This window comes from Schistocerca serialis, chromosome 8 (genome assembly GCF_023864345.2).
Source record: "Schistocerca serialis cubense isolate TAMUIC-IGC-003099 chromosome 8, iqSchSeri2.2, whole genome shotgun sequence".
Lineage (NCBI taxonomy): Eukaryota > Metazoa > Arthropoda > Insecta > Orthoptera > Acrididae > Schistocerca > Schistocerca serialis.
The window spans coordinates 51,265,475-51,285,150 of NC_064645.1; the positions used below are offsets into that span (position 1 = coordinate 51,265,475).

General features: G+C 49.0%; 1 protein-coding gene across 1 annotated transcript in view; it reads left to right on the forward strand.

Moving 5' to 3' along the window:
* LOC126416813 (serine/arginine repetitive matrix protein 2-like) overlaps positions 1-19,233 on the forward strand; it is an 88,161-nt gene extending 68,928 nt beyond the window's left edge. The window contains exon 5 of the mRNA XM_050084696.1: positions 18,629-19,233. Within this exon, the coding sequence (XP_049940653.1) occupies positions 18,629-19,233 (605 nt within the window). The remainder of the gene's footprint in view (positions 1-18,628) is intronic.
* The last annotated feature ends 443 nt before the right edge of the window (positions 19,234-19,676 follow it).

A 19,676-nucleotide genomic window follows, 5' to 3' on the forward strand; every position in this document is an offset into this window, starting at 1 on the left:
GCCAGCGTGAGCGCGAGCGGCTGCGAGCAGCAGAACGGCGTGCCCAGCTCCGGCTCCCAGACGCACGGCGACACCAGCTCCTCGTCCACTCAGTCTAGCGCGTACAGGGCCCGCCTGGCGTGGCTGCACGCCGCCGAGCGGGGGTCTGCCGACAGGTGGGTGCACGGCGCGGTGTACACAGCAAAGTCTCTCTCTCTCTCTCTCTCTCTCTCTCTCTCTCTCTCCCCCCCCCCCCCTTCTCTCTCTCTCTCGGCAAATTCTAGTAGTATTGGCTGTTCATCGTGCGTTGCTCTCAGAGATAATCACAAAAAACTCGACCTCCAGCATCCCAAAACACCAACATGACTTTTCCAGCTGACGCTTGGTTTTTGATTTTTTGGCGGGTGAGCTGATGAGCTTCCGCTTCATGTTTTCTTTTTGATTCTCGCTCATAATAGTGAACACAACTTCCATCAAAAGTTAATTTGGTTGAAGTGCTCACCCTCTGTTTCATAACGTTACTTTAGCTCTGAGCACACTCCACCTTGTTTCCTTGTGTAGCCGTATCAACTCCTTTGGGGCCCCGTGTTGCACCAGTTTTGCTCTAATCCGGCTTGTTACAGATGTTATGAATCGTACCACAAACAACTTGAACCTTATCAATTATAATTTGACACGGCGGTCGGCTCGAATAACATCATAAATTCGACTTCCCCCAGGGGGTCCACAACTCTTTTGTGGACACGTGCGTAGCGAGCATGGGACCCCGAGCTAATGTGGCCCTCCTTCCTTTCCGGGCTGCATACCTTCCCTTCCCTTTCCGCATCCTTCCCCGTCCCCCATCTTCGCCCCCCCCACTTACCTCTGGCTCTTTCCTTCCCTTTCTCCCCCTCTGGGAGTATGGTTTGTGCCTACGTCCGGAGACGGACGCTCGAAACTGTGCCAAATTCCTTGCTTTCCACACTTGCAAGTCCTCGTCCTTCCTCTGTCCTTTTCCTTACCTCTTCTCCTTGCCCTTTTCTCCACTGCGGCGTTTGAGACTCCCTCTTCTTTCCTTTCCCTTTCTCTTTTTTCCTCCCTGTGCGTGTCTGAAGGCCGACCCACGCACTTCCATGCGTAGCCGGTGACGGGATAACGCGTAATTCCCCACCCCGGGTAGACAGGTAGGACACGTACGTACCCCCTGGTAACGGCCAGGCCCAGGGAGGGGTGATTACCCGAGCTGATACCTTCCGAAAGTGCCGATTGGTCCCTCTGTCCGTTTGTCGGGAGGTGTGACCTGAGGTGTGAACAATCACCTAAGGTGGGTGTGCCCACGGTGAGGGCCCCCACAAGGGAGGAGCGCGCCATTGGAGACGCTGGTAATCATGGGGATTCTTCCGCAATGGTTTCCTCACCTTCCACTATGTTTGCTCACAAACGTAAGTTCACGGAGTCTCAGCCACAGTCAGTTCTTCCATCGTTGCCACAGTTCCTTGTTGTTTCTCGGTCTGACGAAGGCCACGACTTCTCCACGGTCAACCCTTTCATTATTCAGAAAGGTGTCGACGCAATTGCAGGTCCTGTGAAGTCTTATTCCAGATTACGGAATGGCACCCTGTTGTTCGAAACAGTCAGTGCCCTCCAGGCACAAAAATTGCTCCGTACTTCTCTGCTCCACACATTCCCTGTCTGGGTGGAACCGCACCGTACCTTAAATTCCTCGCGTGCAGTAGTTTATACTCGCTCCCTCGATGGATTGTCTGACGAAGAAATTCAGCACTACCTGTCTGACCAGGGCGTAACGGCTGTTCATAGGGTTATGAAAAGCGTTGACACGAACATTATTCCAACCCGCACTGTCTTCTTGACATTTGACAAAGTTCAACTCCCATCGAAAATCAAAGCAGGCTATGAGGTAATTTCCGTTCGCCCTTACGTCCCAAACCCTACACGTTGCTATCGATGTCAGCGGTTCAATCACACCAGCCAGTCCTGTTCCAATCCGGCCAAATGTGTTACGTGTGGCAAGGATGCCCATGAGAGTGCTTGTCCACCTCCATCCCCTCGCTGCATCAACTGTATGGGTGACCACGCTGCTTCCTCTCGAGATTGCCCCCGTTTTTAAGGACGAAAAGGAAATCAGAGTGAAAGAAAAGGTGTCGACCTTTGCTGCTCGAAAATTATTCGCCAGTCGACAGCCCACCGTGCCTCAGACAGGAAAATACAGCACTGTCCTTGCTTCTCCTCGGCCAACAAAGGAGGCGGCCATGCAGACGTGCGACCTCACCTTTAGTACCACGGTCGTCAGATCTGCTAGCGCAAAGATCGCCCGTTCAGCCTCACCACTTTCGCCTGCCCACTCTATGGCTCACCCTTCGTCGGGTTCTGCTAAATCTCGAGCCCAAAAGTCAGACGCCAAGTCTTCGAAAAAAGAGCATACTCGTGAAGAGTTTTTACGTACCGCAACTTCACAACCATCGGTTCCTCCATCATCTAAACATCATAATTCCAAGAAGGCTACGAAGAAACAGTTCCTCTCCTTCTCCGCAAAGGCGTGTCCCATCTACAGCACCACCTGGCGGAAATCGCCCTCGGCCGTCTTCTGTGTCGCCGAGGCACACTGCTGGTGGCCGGTCAACCGGGCGATCGCTGGTGGCAGGAGCTGCTCCTGACCAACCTATGGATCAGGAGCTTCTGCCTTCGACTGAATGCCATTCCATGCGGTCGGTCGCAAGCTCTGAGCAGTCGTTGAGTTGACAGCGACCTTGGTCACATTCCTCCATTTTCTGTTAACCCCATGTCCATTATCCACTGGAATATCCGCGGCATTCGAGCCAATCGGGATGAATTGTCGATCCTCTTACGATCCTACTCGCCGGTCATCTTCTGTCTTCAGGAAACAAAGCTGCGTCCCCATGACCACTTTGTTCTCCCTCATTTTCAGTCTGTCCGATATGACCTCCCCTCTGTTGAAGGCACTCCAGCCCATGGAGGACTCATGATTCTGCTCCATGATACTCTCCATTATCACCCAATCCACTTAAACACTTCCTTCCAAGCTGTCGCTGTTCGTCTTTCCCTTTCTGGATATACTTTTCTCTTTGTACTGTATACATTCCATCGTCCACACCAGTGGCACGAGCTGATCTCCATCTTCTTGGTCAGCTTCCACCCCCGTTTGCTGGTTGGGGACTTCAATGCCCACCACCTGCTTTGGGGATCTCCACATCATTGTCCACGTGGCTCACTATTGCTAGACGTCTTCCACCAAGCGGATCTAGTTTGCCTCAACACTGGGGTCCGCACATTTTTGTCTGCCTCCACGACAAATTTATCTCACTTGGACCTTGCGGTCGGTACTGTTCCGCTAGCTCGGCGCTTCGAATGGTTCGCCCTTGGAGATACACACTCGAGTGACCACTTTCCATGTGTTCTTAGACTGCAGCCTCAACTGCAATATATGCGCTCGCGACGCTGGGAGTTAGCCCAAGCCGATTGGACACTTTTTTCGTCTCTAGCGACATTCGATGACCGTCGCTTTGCCAGCGTCGACGATGAGGTCACACATCTGACCGACGTTATTCTTATAGCTGCGGAACGTTCAATACCACGCACCTCCGAATTGCCCCGGCGCCCCCCAGTTCCTTGGTGGAACGAGGCATGTCGTGACGCAATACGTGAGCGGCGACGCGCTCTTCGCATTTTCCGTCACCATCCAACTTTGGCCAACTGTATCCGATACAAGCAGCTCCGTGCGCGTTGCCGTCGCGTCATCCGCGATAGCAAGAAGGCAAGCTGGCAATTCTTTATTAGCTCATTTAACACCTTCACTCCCTCCTCGGAAGTTTGGAGTCGGCTTCGACGGTTATCAGGCGCGCCTAGTTTCTCCCCGGTCTCTGGGCTCACTGTCGCGCATGATACATTAGTGGACCCCGTCGCAATTTCTAACTCATTGGGTCAGCACTTTGCTGAGATTTCGAGCTCTTCAAATTACCCGCCAGCGTTTCTCCCGAAGAAACGTGCAGCGGAAGTGCGACATCTTGCTTTCTCCTCTCAAAATCACGAAAGCTACAATACTGTTTTCTCCATGTGGGAACTCCAACATGCCCTCTCTTCTTCTCGCTCCTCCGCCCCAGGACCGGATGCTATCCATGTCCAAATGTTGCTGCATTTATCAACCCACAGTCTGCGTTATCTCCTTCGCCTTTATAATCGATTTTGGACCGACAGTACCTTTCCCAGACGATGGCGGGAAGCTATTGTCGTTCCCGTTCCGAAACCTGGAAAGGACAAACATCTCCCCTCTAGCTATCGCCCCATTTCTCTCACGAGTAGTGTCCGTAAGATTTTGGAGCGTATGTTGAATTATCGCTTAGCTTGGTGGCTGGAATCCCGCAGTCTTTTAACACCAGCCCAATGCGGATTCCGAAAGCATCGTTCTGCAGTTGACCATCTTGTTGCTCTCTCCATTTATATCATGAACAATTTTCTCCGGGAACGCCAAACAGAAGCAATATGTTTTGATCTGGAGAGAGCATACGATACCTGTTGGAGGACAGGCATCCTCCGCACAGTGTTCTCTTGGGGCTTTCGAGGCCGGCTGCCCCTATTTCTTCGCGAATTTATGGCAGAGCGCACATTTAGGGTGCGGGTGAACACTACTCTCTCCCGTACATTCTCCCAAGAAAACGGGGTACCCAAGGGCTCCGTGCTGAGTGTTGCACTGTTTGCCATCGCCATAAATCCAATTACGGATTGTCTCCTTCCTGATGTCTCGGGCTCCCTCTTTGTGGACGATTTTGCGATCTACTACAGCTCTCAACGGACCAGCCGTCTTGAAAGACGTCTTCAAGGATGTCTCGATCGCCTCCACTCGTGGAGCATCGAAACCAGCTTCCGTTTCTCACCCAGTAAGACCGTTTGTGTTAATTTTTGGCGACGTAAGGAGTTTCTTCCGCCCTCCTTCCATCTGGGTCCTGTCAACCTTCCGTTTTCCGACGTCGCTAAATTCTTAGGTCTTATGTTTGACAGAAAACTGTGCTGGTCCTCCCACGTTTCCTATCTTTCGGCTCGCTGTCTGTGTTCCCTTAACACCCTCCGTGTCCTGAATGGTACCTCCTGGGGAGCGGACCGAGTGGTCCTTCTCCGCCTCTATCGCGCCTTAGTGCGCTCGAAATTGGATTATGGAAGCATAGTCTACTCCTCTGCTCGGCCGTCTATTCTTCGGCGTCTCGACTCTATCCACCACCGTGGATTACGTTTAGTGTCTGGAGCTTTTTACACCAGCCCTGTGGAAAGCCTTTATGCTGAGACTGCTGAACCTCCGCTGTCCAATCGGCGGGCAGTCCTTCTGAGTCGTTATGCTAGCCATCTGTCTTCCATGCCTGCTAATCCAGCCCATGACCTTTTTTTCGACGCCTCCTTAAGTAGGGTATGCTGGCCACTCCTCTTCCCTGCTACCCCCGGGAGTCCGCTTCCGTGAACTGCTCCATTCTCTTTCCTTCCGCTTTCCTAAAACCCTCTTGACAACTTGTGGTACAGCACCGCCTTGGCTCCGTCCCCGGATCTACTTGCTCCGTGATCTATGTCAATTTCCCCAAGGATGGTACCCCTACACTTGTTCACCGTCGGGCATTTGCTGCTCTATGTGCACAAATGACGGACGCCACATTTATTTACACCGACGTCTCGAAAACATCGTTAGGTGTAGGGAGTGCCTATATTGTTGGCGACACCCCAAATCACTTTCGGCTTCCCGACCAGTGTTCAGTTTATACTGCGGAGCTTTACGCTGTTCTCCAGGCTGTCCACTACATCCGCCGCCATCAGCGGGTACAGTATGTAATCTGCTCAGATTCTCTCAGCTCTCTCCTCAGTCTCCAAGCTCTTTACTCTGTGCACCCTCTGGTCCACCGGATTCAGGACTGTCTGCGCTTGCTCCACCTGGGGGGCGTCTCGGTGGCGTTCCTCTGGCTCCCGGGACACGCTGGTATCTGTGGGAATGAGGCGGCCGATATAGCGGCCAAGGCTGCAGTCTCTCTTCCTCGGCCAGCTCTTCAGTCGCTTCCCTTCACCGATCTACGGAGCGGTTTATGTCGCCAAGTTGCTCATTTATGGCATGCGCATTGGTCAACACTTCCCCATACCAAATTGCGGGAAGTGAAAGCCCTTCCTTGCGCTTGGACCTCTTCCTCCCGAACGCGTCGTCGGGAGGAGGTAATTTTAGCTAGACTCCGGATAGAGCACTGTCTTTTTAGCCATCGACATCTTTTAAGCGCCGATCCTCTCCCACTCTGTCCCCACTGCTCTCAGCTGTGGACGGTCAGACACCTTTTAATTGAATGCCCCTATTTTAATCCGTTACGTTCCCGTCTACAGCTATCGCCTGATATATCGTCGATTTTAGCAGATGACACGCACTCAGCCGACCGCGTTCTCCAGTTTATTAGTGACAGTGAAATGACGTCAGTCATTTGAAGCTTTTTTTGGGGACAACCAACCCCTTTCTGTAGTGGATTTTTAAGCATTCCTTCTGCTTTTAGTTTCTCAAATTTTATGACTTTGTTCCCATTGCTGCTGGTTTTAAATTTCGGTTTTTTACTGTTTCCTAAGTCATGGGCTGGGCGCTAATGACCATTGCAGTTTTACGCCCTAAAACCACAAACAAACAAGAAAATCATAAATTCGACTGTCAAATGAGGGAGCTGAAACTGCAACAGGTCGGCAGGAACGGTGTTCGCCAGTCACTGAGTCGCGGCTTTTTTGAACTACTCTACTCACTTGTAAAAAATTTGCACGATTCATACAACCTTCACAATAAATTTTAGACATTCTACGTTATATATTCACTAGCGTCTCGCCTTCAACGAGGAAAAAACGAACAACAGATCGTTTTCCAACTAATTTGGACGTTTCAAGCGGACTCGCCATCTTGAAATGTACTTTTGAGGTTGTAAACAAAACAATGTTGATACATCAGCTGACCAGGACTCATTCCAGTGATGCCATCTCAAAGCCATAAAAGTACCAAACGTGTCCTAACAGTTTTTCCCAAGACCAATTTGTGTCTCTAATTATTGAACGACCCTCGTAGAAACCACTACGTAAGACCCTTCTTAAAATTCCTACTACTCGTCCACGACTCATCAGCAAACGAAATAAGTCTCTCAAAGGTACGTAGAGCACACAGTTCAGGAAACGCTGTGATGCACACAGACTGACTGTGTAAAGACTGCTGACGGTCAACAGGTGTCACTAAAGGCGCATGTAACCAAAGTTCAGAGTGTATGTCAGACTAAAAACATATGAACATTTCTAATATAGTTATTTGAAAGAGTCAGATAGTGTAACTGATAAGACTAGTTCTGTTGGCTAAATGTTGTGGTAAATATCAACAAACTACATAAGACTAATATAAGGTAACAAGTCTAGATGATGCATCATATGCTATACTCGAGTCGCTTGACGATGACCATGTTGGCAACGTGGAACTAGTCTATCAATTGTACTAAACTTCTTGTAATGAATACATTGCACATATCCATATTTCTAGTCTTTGGTATTGGACTCAAAGATCTTGGGTCACATGTGCCTCCCATGACACACACATATTAACTGTCAGTCGTCCTTAATCATATAAGACGTCTACAGCATTATCTAAATCGTTTATCGCACATATCGCTGTGAAACATCGCGCCGTTCTGCAGTTGACCATCTCATCACTTTCTCAACCCATTTCATGAATGTTTTTCTGTGGAAATTTGACTGTGGCCGTGTTTTACGATTTGGAGAAAGCCTGCGATACCTGTTGGAGAACTGGTATCCTCTACACGTGGGGATTCTGTGGTGGCCACATGCCCGGTTCCCTTAAACAATTATTAAAGGACAGTTTTCAAGATACGTATGGGTTATGCCTCGCCAGACACCTTTGCCTAGGAAAACGGTCTCTCTGTGTTCTGTCCTGATAGTCGTCCTTTATCCTATGTCCATTAAACCTATAATGGCCTGTCTCCTGCTGTGCATCTGCGGCTCCCTTTTCGTTGACGATTTTGCGATCTCTTGCAGTTCTCAACGGACTTCCCTTCAAGCGGCGTATTCCGCGGTGTCTCAATCTTTAATCGTGGAGCAACGACAATGGCTTTGGTTTTTTCCACTGACGAAACAGTTTGTATGAATTTCTGGCGGTGCAGTTGGTTTCTCCCACTGTTTTCACATCTTGCGCCTGTTTGTCTCCCATTCTTTGAAAATACAGTCCTGGAAATTGAAATAAGAACACCGTGAATTCATTGTCCCAGGAAGGGGAAACTTTATTGACACATTCCTGGGGTCAGATACATCACATGATCACACTGACAGAACCACAGGCACATAGACACAGGCAACAGAGCATGCACAATGTCGGCACTAGTACAGTGTATATCCACCTTTCGCAGCAATGCAGGCTGCTATTCTCCCATGGAGACGATCGTAGAGATGCTGGATGTAGTCCTGTGGAACGGCTTGCCATGCCATTTCCACCTGGCGCCTCAATTGGACCAGCGTTCGTGCTGGACGTGCTGACCGCGTGAGACGACGCTTCATCCAGTCCGAAACATGTTCAATGGGGGACAGATACGGAGATCTTGCTGGCCAGGGTAGTTCACTTAAACCTTCTAGAGCACGTTGGGTGGCACGGGATACATGCGGACGTGCATTGTCCTGTTGGAACAGCAAGTTCCCTTGCCGGTCTAGGAATGGTAGAACGATGGGTTCGATGACGGTTTGGATGTACCGTGCACTATTCAGTGTCCCCTCGACGATCACCAGTGGTGTACAGCCAGTGTAGGAGATCGCTCCCCACACCATGATGCCGGGTGTTGGCCCTGTGTACCTCGGTCGTATGCAGTCCTGATTGTGGCACTCACCTGCACGGCGTCAAACACGCATACGACCATCATTGGCACCAAGGCAGAAGCGACTCTCATCGCTGAAGACGACACGTCTCCATTCGTCCCTCCATTCACGCCTGTCGCGACACCACTGGAGGCGGGCTGCACGATGTTGGGGCGTGAGCGGAAGACGGCCTAACGGTGTGCGGGACCGTAGCCCAGCTTCATGGAGACGGTTGCGAATGGTCCTCGCCGATACCCCAGGAGCAACAGTGTCCCTAATTTGCTGGGAAGTGGCGGTGCGGTCCCCTACGGCACTGCGTAGGATCCTACGGTCTTGGCGTGCATCCGTGCGTCGCTGCGGTCCGGTCCCAGGTCGACGGGCACGTGCACCTTCCGCCGACCACTGGCGACAACATCGATGTACTGTGGAGACCTCACGCCCCACGTGTTGAGCAATTCGGCGGTACGTCCACCCGGCCTCCCGCATGCCCACTATACGCCCTCGCTCAAAGTCCGTCAACTGCACATACGGTTCACGTCCACGCTGTCGCGGCATGCTACCAGTGTTAAAGACTGCGATGGAGCTCCGTATGCCACGGCAAACTGGCTGACACTGACGGCGGCGGTGCTCAAATGCTGCGCAGCTAGCGCCATTCGACGGCCAACACCGCGGTTCCTGGTGTGTCCGCTGTGCCGTGCGTGTGATCATTGCTTGTACAGCCCTCTCGCAGTGTCCGGAGCAAGTATGGTGGGTCTGACACACCGGTGTCCATGTGTTCTTTTTTCCATTTCCAGGAGTGTATTTCTGGGACTTCCGCCCGCTTTATGCAGTTCCTAGATGTCCTCAGCGGTACTTCCTGGGGAGTGGATCAGATCACCCTCTGTTTGTATCATTTGCTTGCCCCATTTGAAAATAGACAATGGGTGTTTTTTATGCATGTGCTCGTCCGTCCCTTTTGTACTGCCTCAATACTAGCCAGCATTGTGGCATCCGTTTGTGCACTACGCATTTTACACTAGCCCAGTCGAGAGACTGTATTCAGAAGCTGCCCAACTACTGCTGTTGCACCGACATGACGTTTTCCTCAGCAGGTATGCTCGCTGCTCGCTGTTTGTGTGCCATGCCTGGTCACCCATCCTCTGCCGCCTCCTTAGAGAATTCCTTCGACAGCGCGGGGCGCGCCCCCTCTTCTGCTACCTCTTTAAGTTCGCTTTCGTCTCTTTATTTGGCAGCTTAACTTCTCGCTCCCTGCAACTTTCCCGGTGGTTGTGAACCCTTCACCACCTTGCCTGCGGCGGCCACTGTTCACGTCGGCCTTTATTCGCTTCCCAAGGACGCTACTCCAACCTCGCTCTATCGCCTTCACTTTCACGACATTCGTGTGGAACTTCGCGATAGTACCTTTGTGCACACTGATGGCTCTCAAACTGACTGGTGTCGGGTGTGCCTTCGTCATTGACACCAACGATTTCAGTTTCTGGAACACTGTTCAGTATTTAAGCCAGAGCTCATTGCCCTGTATCAGGCCACGCAGTTCATCTGGCGAGACTAATTTCAGTTGAGAGAGTTGGTTCGACTCTGTCCCTTCAGAGCTGTGTGTGCCGTAAACTGTCCATCCTTTAGTGCCATGGGGTCTGGGGAAAGCTGTCACACGCTCACTCCTGATGGAGCCACTGTGATGTTTATGTGAGCTCCTGGCCACGTCAGTCTGACAGCAAACGAGGCTACTGAGGCTGCTGCCAAGGCTGCGCCCCTCCAGTTCTTCCACTCTGTCCGATGATGTGTGTTACCGTCTGTCAGCAGGTGGTCTCACTTTGGCACAACCACCACCACTGCTGCTGCTGCTGCTGCTGCTGCTGCCGCCGTTATGGGAACAAGCACTGGGGACCTCTCTCCCACCTACTTGAACGACTTCCTCTCGGCCCCCTCGCCATGAGATCAGTTTAGCTAGGTTGTGCATCATTTCCTGACGGGATGTACTTTAACAACTTACGTTCTCATTTATCTTGGCGTCAGAGTTGTCGCCCGCTTCAGCAAACGGCGCGCGGCCTGTCCACCGCGTTTCACTTTCTATCCGTGTTAGCAATATGCACGGACATTTAATCTTTAGTTCACGACCTCAGTTTCTTTACGGCGTATTTTATGGATCTTTCTCAGAATACCTGTTTTTAGATGTCTTTCCTTCCGTCGATTGGGCTGAACCTATAGCCGTTTGTAACTCTTTTGTCTTCGTGTTCTACGTTTCTGACTTTGGCGCGTATGAAAATTGTTTCTGCGTCCCAAAACAAAACTCAAGTGAGTAAAATACGTTGTTTACTGAAGTCTGTGGCGCCAATTAGTAACGACAGTTACATTTCGTGCGCACAGGAATAGGACCACCACCACTAGCAGCACCTCACTGTGCAGCCAGCGATTTCCTCGAGCAGCCGTGCTGCAGGTTGATAGACACCAGAGCAGTATTGGAAGACAGAACGGGGAAAATAGCTTTATCGAGAACAAAGGCGTCGTATCATACTCTTCAGATAAACATTTTGTCAAGCAAACACTTCGCCCTAGCTATACTACGAAAACGGCTCCTAGATTTGTAAACCGTGAAGAACTGTTAGAGCTGGGAAGGGTTGACCCTCTCCCCAGCGTTATAGACAAACGAACCTTTTATGAACATGTGATCAGGAGCCCCGACTGTTCTCGGCTCATTTGTAAAGGAAGGAAGCGTCTCAACGCAGCCGAACGCGCCCGTACTAAAATCTAAAAAGAGGGGAGAAACTATTTACTTCATGAACGATCGAAATTACTCAACCATTTCGTCGCAAAACTGCATCTAAACTATATGAAAAATTGGATGTTACAGCGGATTGTTTTTTGGTCCTGCGCAACTGTCATTTACAATATTCATGATCTGAATTTGCAGCTCCTTGTGTTGACCGTGTTTGCAGTTAAAACTGTAGGATGTGAAGTCCACCAGATACGCAAAACACCATCGTGTTTTGCATATCTGGCGGACCTCACATCATACAGTTCTCATTTACAATGACTGTTTTCCTTCTTTCTGTACTGGGTTGGGGTAACAACCTTAATAAGAAATCAGTCTAATTCGTCGACTTCTTTGAACTATTACCTATATTACAGAAATCGTTCCATTTTCGTGGACTGGACGAAATGTTGCCTCGCCTACTATCCATGGAGGAAAAATTGTCAATTTTATGACGGGTGATAATAATTCGTTGGATACAAGTGCCCTAGTGTTCGACAATAACTGCAAACCAGTGTATGATCTCAAATGTCTCATTCAGTGACTTTAGACTATCAGACTGACCTAAAAAATGTGAGCATTTGAGTCAGAGTGCGGTTCTAGGCGCTACAGTCTGGAGCCGAGCGACCGCTCCGGTCACAGGTTCGAATCCTGCCTACGGTATGGATGTGTGTGGTGTCCTTATAACTAATTAAACCTAACTAACCTAAGTTCTAGGCGACTGATGACCTCAGAAGTTAAGTCGCATAGTGCTCAGAGCCATTTGAGTCAGAACACAAGTTAGCAACTTAAGTATTCACATTATCTGATGAGCTTCTACCAACCAACATACCCATCTCCTTCAAGGAAACAAGAAGCAAATTTTGTACGGATATTTACCATCGTTAGTCATTATAATATACTGAAATTTTAATACACACTTAATGGCATGTAAGTTACTGTGCTTACAGCTGCCAGGTTTTAATTGCCAGATGTTGCTCACCATCAGCATTTTTTATAATACGTAAAAGATGATCAACAGGTGGCAGTACTTGAGCTTGACGAAAGGATCACACATTCGCAAATGTGTACACGAGGTTTTCATTCAGGAAAATTTTTGTTCCACCTAAGACACAGTAAAATCAACTTACACAGTCGTAGCTACTGGGTCTAAAAACGTTAATATTCTATACAAACCAAAGTAAGAGTTAAAATATATTTCAAAGGAAAAGCTAGAACTTAAACAAGAGTAACAATAAAATGAGTTAATTGTAATTACTAGTTCTGGAATGTGTCTGAAATGCATGCACTATATAATGAAATTGGAAGCAGTATCTCGAAACAAGAAAAAGCTACACAACAGGCTGTTTCGTTCCCCTAGGGGGCTCAAAACACTTTCGTAAGTTGTACTTGACTACAACAGAGCTCCTGCCTTCGCTCCATCACCTCCCTTCTGTGCTGTGTGCCTACACTCCCACAATCCATTTCTCACTTTGTCTCTCCATTGGGTAGTTTTCTTGGTGCCAACCCTGTTTGAACATGGTATATGACTGACACCTAAAGTTTCCACTTATAGCATATTCGACAATTTTTCACTGGGTCTGAGCTGCCACCAAATTTTCGAAACTCTCCAGATGGACTGATTCTGCAGGGTAGGTTGGCCAGTGCGATGTGTGATCAACCTTTGTGCTTTCCCGTCTGTGTACCCTTCACTCTGCTACAGTAATGCACCCAAAACCCAGCACAGTAGCCTTCCTGCTGTGGAGGTGAGAAGGGAGGGGGGTAGTCGGGGGTTGTGAAGTACCTACCTTATGGTAGTTCCTCCCCTGACAACACAGGCATCACGCTCACTACGTATGCCAAGGTGTGTGCACCCATTGGGGCTGGGGCATGGGGACTCTGAGCATAGGATTACTGTCCAGGTAACCGATTCTGTGGTTGGGTGGTGCCTATGAGGAGAGCCCCTGTTCAGAAGGGTGGCACCATGGTGGATAAGCTGTAAATGAAACAGATGAAGTGAACTCCTGCTGGTGGGCATATGGCCCCAGCAGTCTTATGAAAGACAGCCACCTTTCAGAGCAAAGAGATGTGATCCAAAAATGTTACATTCCCTGTCCATGCCATGGGGGAATGTAGGGCTAAGCAGCAAGCAGAGCTGTTCTATCCACAATACTTGGTTTGCACAAGGGCTGATCATTCCTTCTTAGCCAAAACGCCCTTGTTCTTTGGGGAGAACTTGGAAGACAAGTTGGGAAGTGGCAACGATCTCTAAGACGAAAACTGGGTTACTTTTCATCAAAATGACATCCCTGCTGAACTATTGGCGATGCTCTCTTGTAACAAGGTGGGTGACATAATGGTGAATTTCACTCTCCATAATAGCCTAAATTTAGTTTAGGGCATAATTTTCCAGAGAGACCTGCTCTTACAATCTGATTAGCTACGCACCAACTTGGGGCGACTGGGTGTACACTTTGTCCATAATGTACATAGGGCCAAAGGACAATATGACTACTACTAAGGCCTTTGTCTTGGCCTTTGAGGGGGGATTCATTGCCTGAAAAGGTCAAGGTGATAGTGTATGGATGAAATGTCAAACATGTCTGTTCCCCCTATGTGGTGCTTAAAGTGATTTAAATTTTGGCATATGTCTTTGTGTTGCAATACTAGCCCCATCAGTAGAAAACAAACACTCCCTGTGTATCTCCATCCTTCCCCTCCCCCCCCCTCACCCCCTGTCAATCCTGTCAATCTGTGCTAACTGTGAGAAGCACCATTCTCCTTGCTCACCAGACGCTGTTTCCCAGAAGAAAAAAAACTCCTGACAGTCAGTTACCAAGAGGCCAAGAAGTAATAGTGGCTGTGTGCAGAATGTCAAATCTCATGCTACTGCTATGATGACGTTGGCCCCCTTTGGTAATAGTACTCCCACCAGTTACACCACCTGCAGTGGGCCCTCAGGGCCACTCAACCATGCCTGTCCCTGTGATGGTTGTGGCGCTGCCTTTTTTCTGATTCCACAATACCTACATCAAAATTATGACTTCTCATCCATTAGGGACATTGGTCCCCACCTTCCAGTTGGAGACAAATCATCTTCCTCTGGCTTTTCTCACTATGAAAAGGCCCCTCACTACACTTTCTTCAGTGTTAGTCTAAAACTGGACACAAGCCAGTGGCTGAAGAAGCCACAAGCTGCTAGTCACAGGGCTTCACTATAAACAGTGAAACTGATTTAGAGAAGCTCCCCTTATCATCCAAATCAGATATTTCAGTGGCACCCACGCCACCAGACCCCACCTGTTCCACTCCAGTGGTTGTGGTGGAGAGTCTGTCACTGAGGTCCCAGTTCACAGCACACAATGGAACCCAGAACTTGCATATATTGAACCAATAGCCCCTCAACCATTCAGTGGGTGACCCTAAGGCAAAACATGCTCCTGTGGCATCACTGTAAATAGACAACATTATTGTCCAGTGGAATTGTAGTGGTTTTTCCATCACCTGGCTGAGCTAAAACATCTTCTAAGCACTTCACCTGATTTCTGCATTGCCCTTTAGAAGACTTGTTTCCAGCAATGCAGACCAGAGCCCTTCTTGGCTACTAACGATATTAAGGACTGTCTCTCAGATGCTGGAGTGAAGCCAGGCATACCCATACCAAAGTCCAGTAAAGCCAAACACATTACTTCTAACAACTGGCCCATTTCTCTGACCAGTTGTTTGTGAGGTAATGGAATGTATGATTCAGACTCCCTTTTTGTTGACGATTTTTCGATCTATTGCACTTCTCCACGTGCTTGTCTCCTTAAGCGATGTCTCTAGCAGTGTGTAGATCGTCTTTACTGTTGGAGCATCGACATTGGCTTTGCCCATTGACAAAACTGTATGGATTTTTGGCGGCGGATTGGCTCCCTTCTACCATCTTGAAACTACAAAATTCCTGGGTTCATGCTCGATAGGAAACTTTTGGTCCTTCCACTTGTCTTACCTGGCTGCCAACTTTGTGCGGTCCCTCAATGTCCTAAGTGTTCAGGCGGTTCTTCCTGGGAGCAGCTCAGATCACCCTCCTCCATTCCTACCGATCCCTTGTTAGTTTGAAACTATACTATAGAGAGTTGGTTTATGCATCTGCACGTCCGGGAATCTTACGCTGTCTCAATACAACCCACCGTTGTGGCATCTCTTTGGCCACTGGCGCCTTCTACACTAGCCCAGTTGAGAGCCTGTATATGAAAACTGCCAAACTACTCTCACATCGATGTCATGTTCTTCTCAGTGGATACGCCTGTCGTTTGCCTACCATGCCGCCTCCTTAGATGACTCCTACGATTGCCAATGCAAGCCAGGATCCGACGATTCGTCGCTATCATGTGACTGTAGAGAGGGAAAAGTTGAACTTCAGGCCCAACAGTTCTGAGGCCTAAAACTCCCCTTTTTCCATGTGAGCTCGAATCAGCACTGACTGCATCCGGTCACGACCAAATCCGGTACTGCATACTTGGACATTTGCCAGTGGCATCAAAGGAAATCCTCTTCGAATGTTTTAATCTAAGCTTCCCCTGTAAGCATCGCTGTATTGGCATATTCTTAGATACAAGTAAGGTATCAGAGGCTACTTGGAGACATTGTATTCTCACACAACTGCATCAATGGGGCTTTCGTGGCCACCTCCCCATCTTCAGTCTTTCCTGTCTCATCAGTTTTTTAGGACCCGAGTTGATGTGTGATGGATTTGGGCAGGACAATGGTGTTCCTCAGGGCAGTGTTTAAAGTGTTACCATCTTTCAGTATCACATCTACGGTAAGGAATCCTGTATAGTGCTCCTTACTCGTAGACGATTTTACTGTTTTCTGTTACTCCTCCAGTGTTTCAATGGCGAGAAGCCAGTTGCAACGTCCAGTGCAGAGGTTAGAGGAGTGGGCTGCAAAGATTGGATTCCAGTTTTAATATGGGGGACACCATGCTACATTTTAGACCCAGTTCAGTTTCTGGGCCCATTTTTGACTACGGATTGTCATGGTTACCACACCTGAGACCTGAAATACAGAAACCTGAACTCACTGAACATCATAGTGTCTTAGCCACAGGGCTTGGGGAGTGGACAGGGAGCATCTCCTTCAGTTTCATCAAGCTTTTGTGCGTTCTCATCTAGACAATGGTTGCATGGTGTATGGGTCAGTGACACTCCTTTACTTGAAGATCATTGATGCTGTCCATCATGAGATTTGGCTGGCCACAGGCGCTTATTGGACAAGTCCCATAGCTAGCATCTGTGTGGAGGCAGGGAACCGCCATTTACCATCCCACGCCAGCTCCTTATGATGCGTCAGGTGTGAAAGTTCCTTGCAACTCCAACTTCACCCACACGCCATACTGTTGCTCGTTCAGCTCTGGAACATCTGTTTTCGAACCATCCATGAGCCACAATGCCATTTGGGATCCGCGTGCAGTGTGTGCTTTAGTCACTCAGCTTGAAGCCAGTATGACCCCAAATCCAGTATTTTAACCATCTGCGGTTCTGGTTACTGGAGAGACCCAGAGTGATTTTAGATTTGCTACAGTACAGGAGAGAGCGCTCCTGCTTCAGTTTTTAATGCCATATTCTCAGATATTTTATCTGAGTACCACGACTATGTAGCTGTTTTTACGGATGGGTCTAAGCAGGGGACTCAGTGAGTTGCTATGTCGTTTTCCCGGATCTTGTCGTCAAGGTCAGACTGCCTCCGGAATTTACCATCTTCGACGCAGAATTATATGCTATACGCAGAATTATATGCTATCTTGCAAGCACTGGAGCAGATGAGACGTTCTCCTGGTGTTAATTTCTCATCTGCTCAATTTTTCTGAGCGCCTTTTATTCTCTCCAATGTTTGAACCCCGCAGATACAGCAATGTAACCCAGAATATCCAAGATGCCCTACAGCTACGACGAGTGGGGAAGGTGGTGTGTCTACTGGGTACCTGGCCAGATTGGAATTGAGGAATGAAAAGGGCGGATCGAGCAGCCAAGGTGGTGTCGTGATCCTACAGTATTTCGGTGTGCTATCCCCATGCATGCTGTCGCCTCGCTGTTGAGGTAGTCATGTGTCGATCAGAAGACCAGTGACAAGCTCCGTGTCATCGAGCCCACCACTCGGCTGTAGAGTACTTCCTTCCAGCCGCGTTGGCGAGACGAGGTCCATCTTACTAGTCTTCACATAGGTCACAGCCCGATGAGAGACGGATTCTTGCTCTGGCGAGAGGACCTGGCAATGTGTGGTGCTTGTGGCGTGCAGATCACGGTGTGCCTCATTTTACTGGATTGTTTCATTTTCCCACCAGCGGACTGCGGCCGATTTGCCAGTGGATATGCCATCTGTTTTATGTAATGATAAAACGAATGGGTTTTAAAGTTTTGTGAATTTCCCAATTTTTAAACAAGATTTTAGGGGGATGTTGTTAATGTCAAAGGGTGGACGGCTCATCCTAGATTTTTTGTAAGTGGTCAGCCAGTCACATTTCCCTGTGCTTTTCTTTTGCTCTCTCTCTCTCTCTCTCTCTCTCTCTCTCTCTCTCTCTCTCTCTCTCTCTCTCTCTCTCTGTGTGTCTGTGTGTGTGTGTGTGTGTGTGTGTGTGTGTGTGTGTGTGTGTGTTTTTCCTCCCAATTGGTTTTAGTGCATGGGAGAGTGCATGTGATACAGTGTGGCTGTGTGGTCATTTAGAGTGCATTGTGTACAACACTTTTCATTCATCTGCACATTGGTTTGTTCTAAATAGTGTAAGGGCGCTGATGACCTCGCTGTTGGGTGGCCATTACGCACGCACGCAGATGCTCCTGAGCCGAAAGGCTCAAAGATGCAGCAATGTTACATACAGTCCTTGCATCAGCCAAGTTGATGCCTACTATGGTACTAGATAAGGTATTTTTCACCCCCAGACAACTTTTATCGATAGTTTAGGTAACCCTAGATCCTGAAATGGGATCGTCATCGTACACGAGCGAAGATCCTGTCAGCAATAGCGACACATTCAATGGAATGAAGTATAACAAATATTGATACATGCCATTGCCTCTTGTGCAGGACTGAAGGGGAGCAACATACACAAGAGCAGAGTGAGCGACAAGCATCAGAGGGGCCAGCACAGCAAGAGCAAGCTGAAATGGCAGGCGAAGGACAGCAAGAGCAAGCTGAAATGGCAGGCGAAGGACAGCAAGAGCAAGCTGAAATGGCAGGCGAAGGACAGCAAGAGCAAGCTGAAATGGCAGGCGAAGGACAGCAAGAGCAAGCTGAAATGGCAGGCGAAGGACAGCAAGAGCAAGCTGAAATGGCAGGCGAAGGACAGCAAGAGCAAGCTGAAATGGCAGGCGAAGGACAGCAAGAGCAAGCTGAAATGGCAGGCGAAGGACAGCAAGAGCAAGCTGAAATGGCAGGCGAAGGACAGCAAGAGCAAGCTGAAATGGCAGGCGAAGGACAGCAAGAGCAAGCTGAAATGGCAGGCGAAGGACAGCAAGCGGTCGCAGCCCCAGTCACAGCAGAGATGGGCTCCGCGACCCCCGGCGAGCAGCAGCAGGAACAAGGGGCAGAGGCTGTGGCACAACCGATGGAGGAGGAGGAAGAAGAAGCAGCAGCAGCTGCGGCAGCAGCAGCAGCAGGGGGTAGCGCAGAACCGATGGAACAGGAAGTAGGGGCAGAGGGTAGCGCAGAACCGATGGAGCAGCAGCAGGCAGGGGAGGAGGGTAGGGCAGAGGCGACTGAGTAGAAAGTAGGGGAAGAGGATGAAGCGACAGACAGGAGGGAGTAGCAGAGGTACCACTGGACATTGACACACCTGGGGCAGAACAGCAATAGGCGAGGGTGCCAGGACCTCCTGTAAGGTGTCGCTAAAGAGGAGCAAGTGAAAGTGGCGTGCCAGCACAAGACTTATGGCTGCACACAATTTTAGATAAATTCTTAAACACATTTTTCTAAATTTCATAACACTATTATGTATCAATTATAAGTGCATGTAACTGCTGTTAAATTACAATGACTGTTACTGATAAAAGTAATTTTATGTTCAGATCATTTGCATGTTATATTTTATGCAATTTAAAAAGTCTTTTTTGATCAAAACAGCATGTAATAAGGG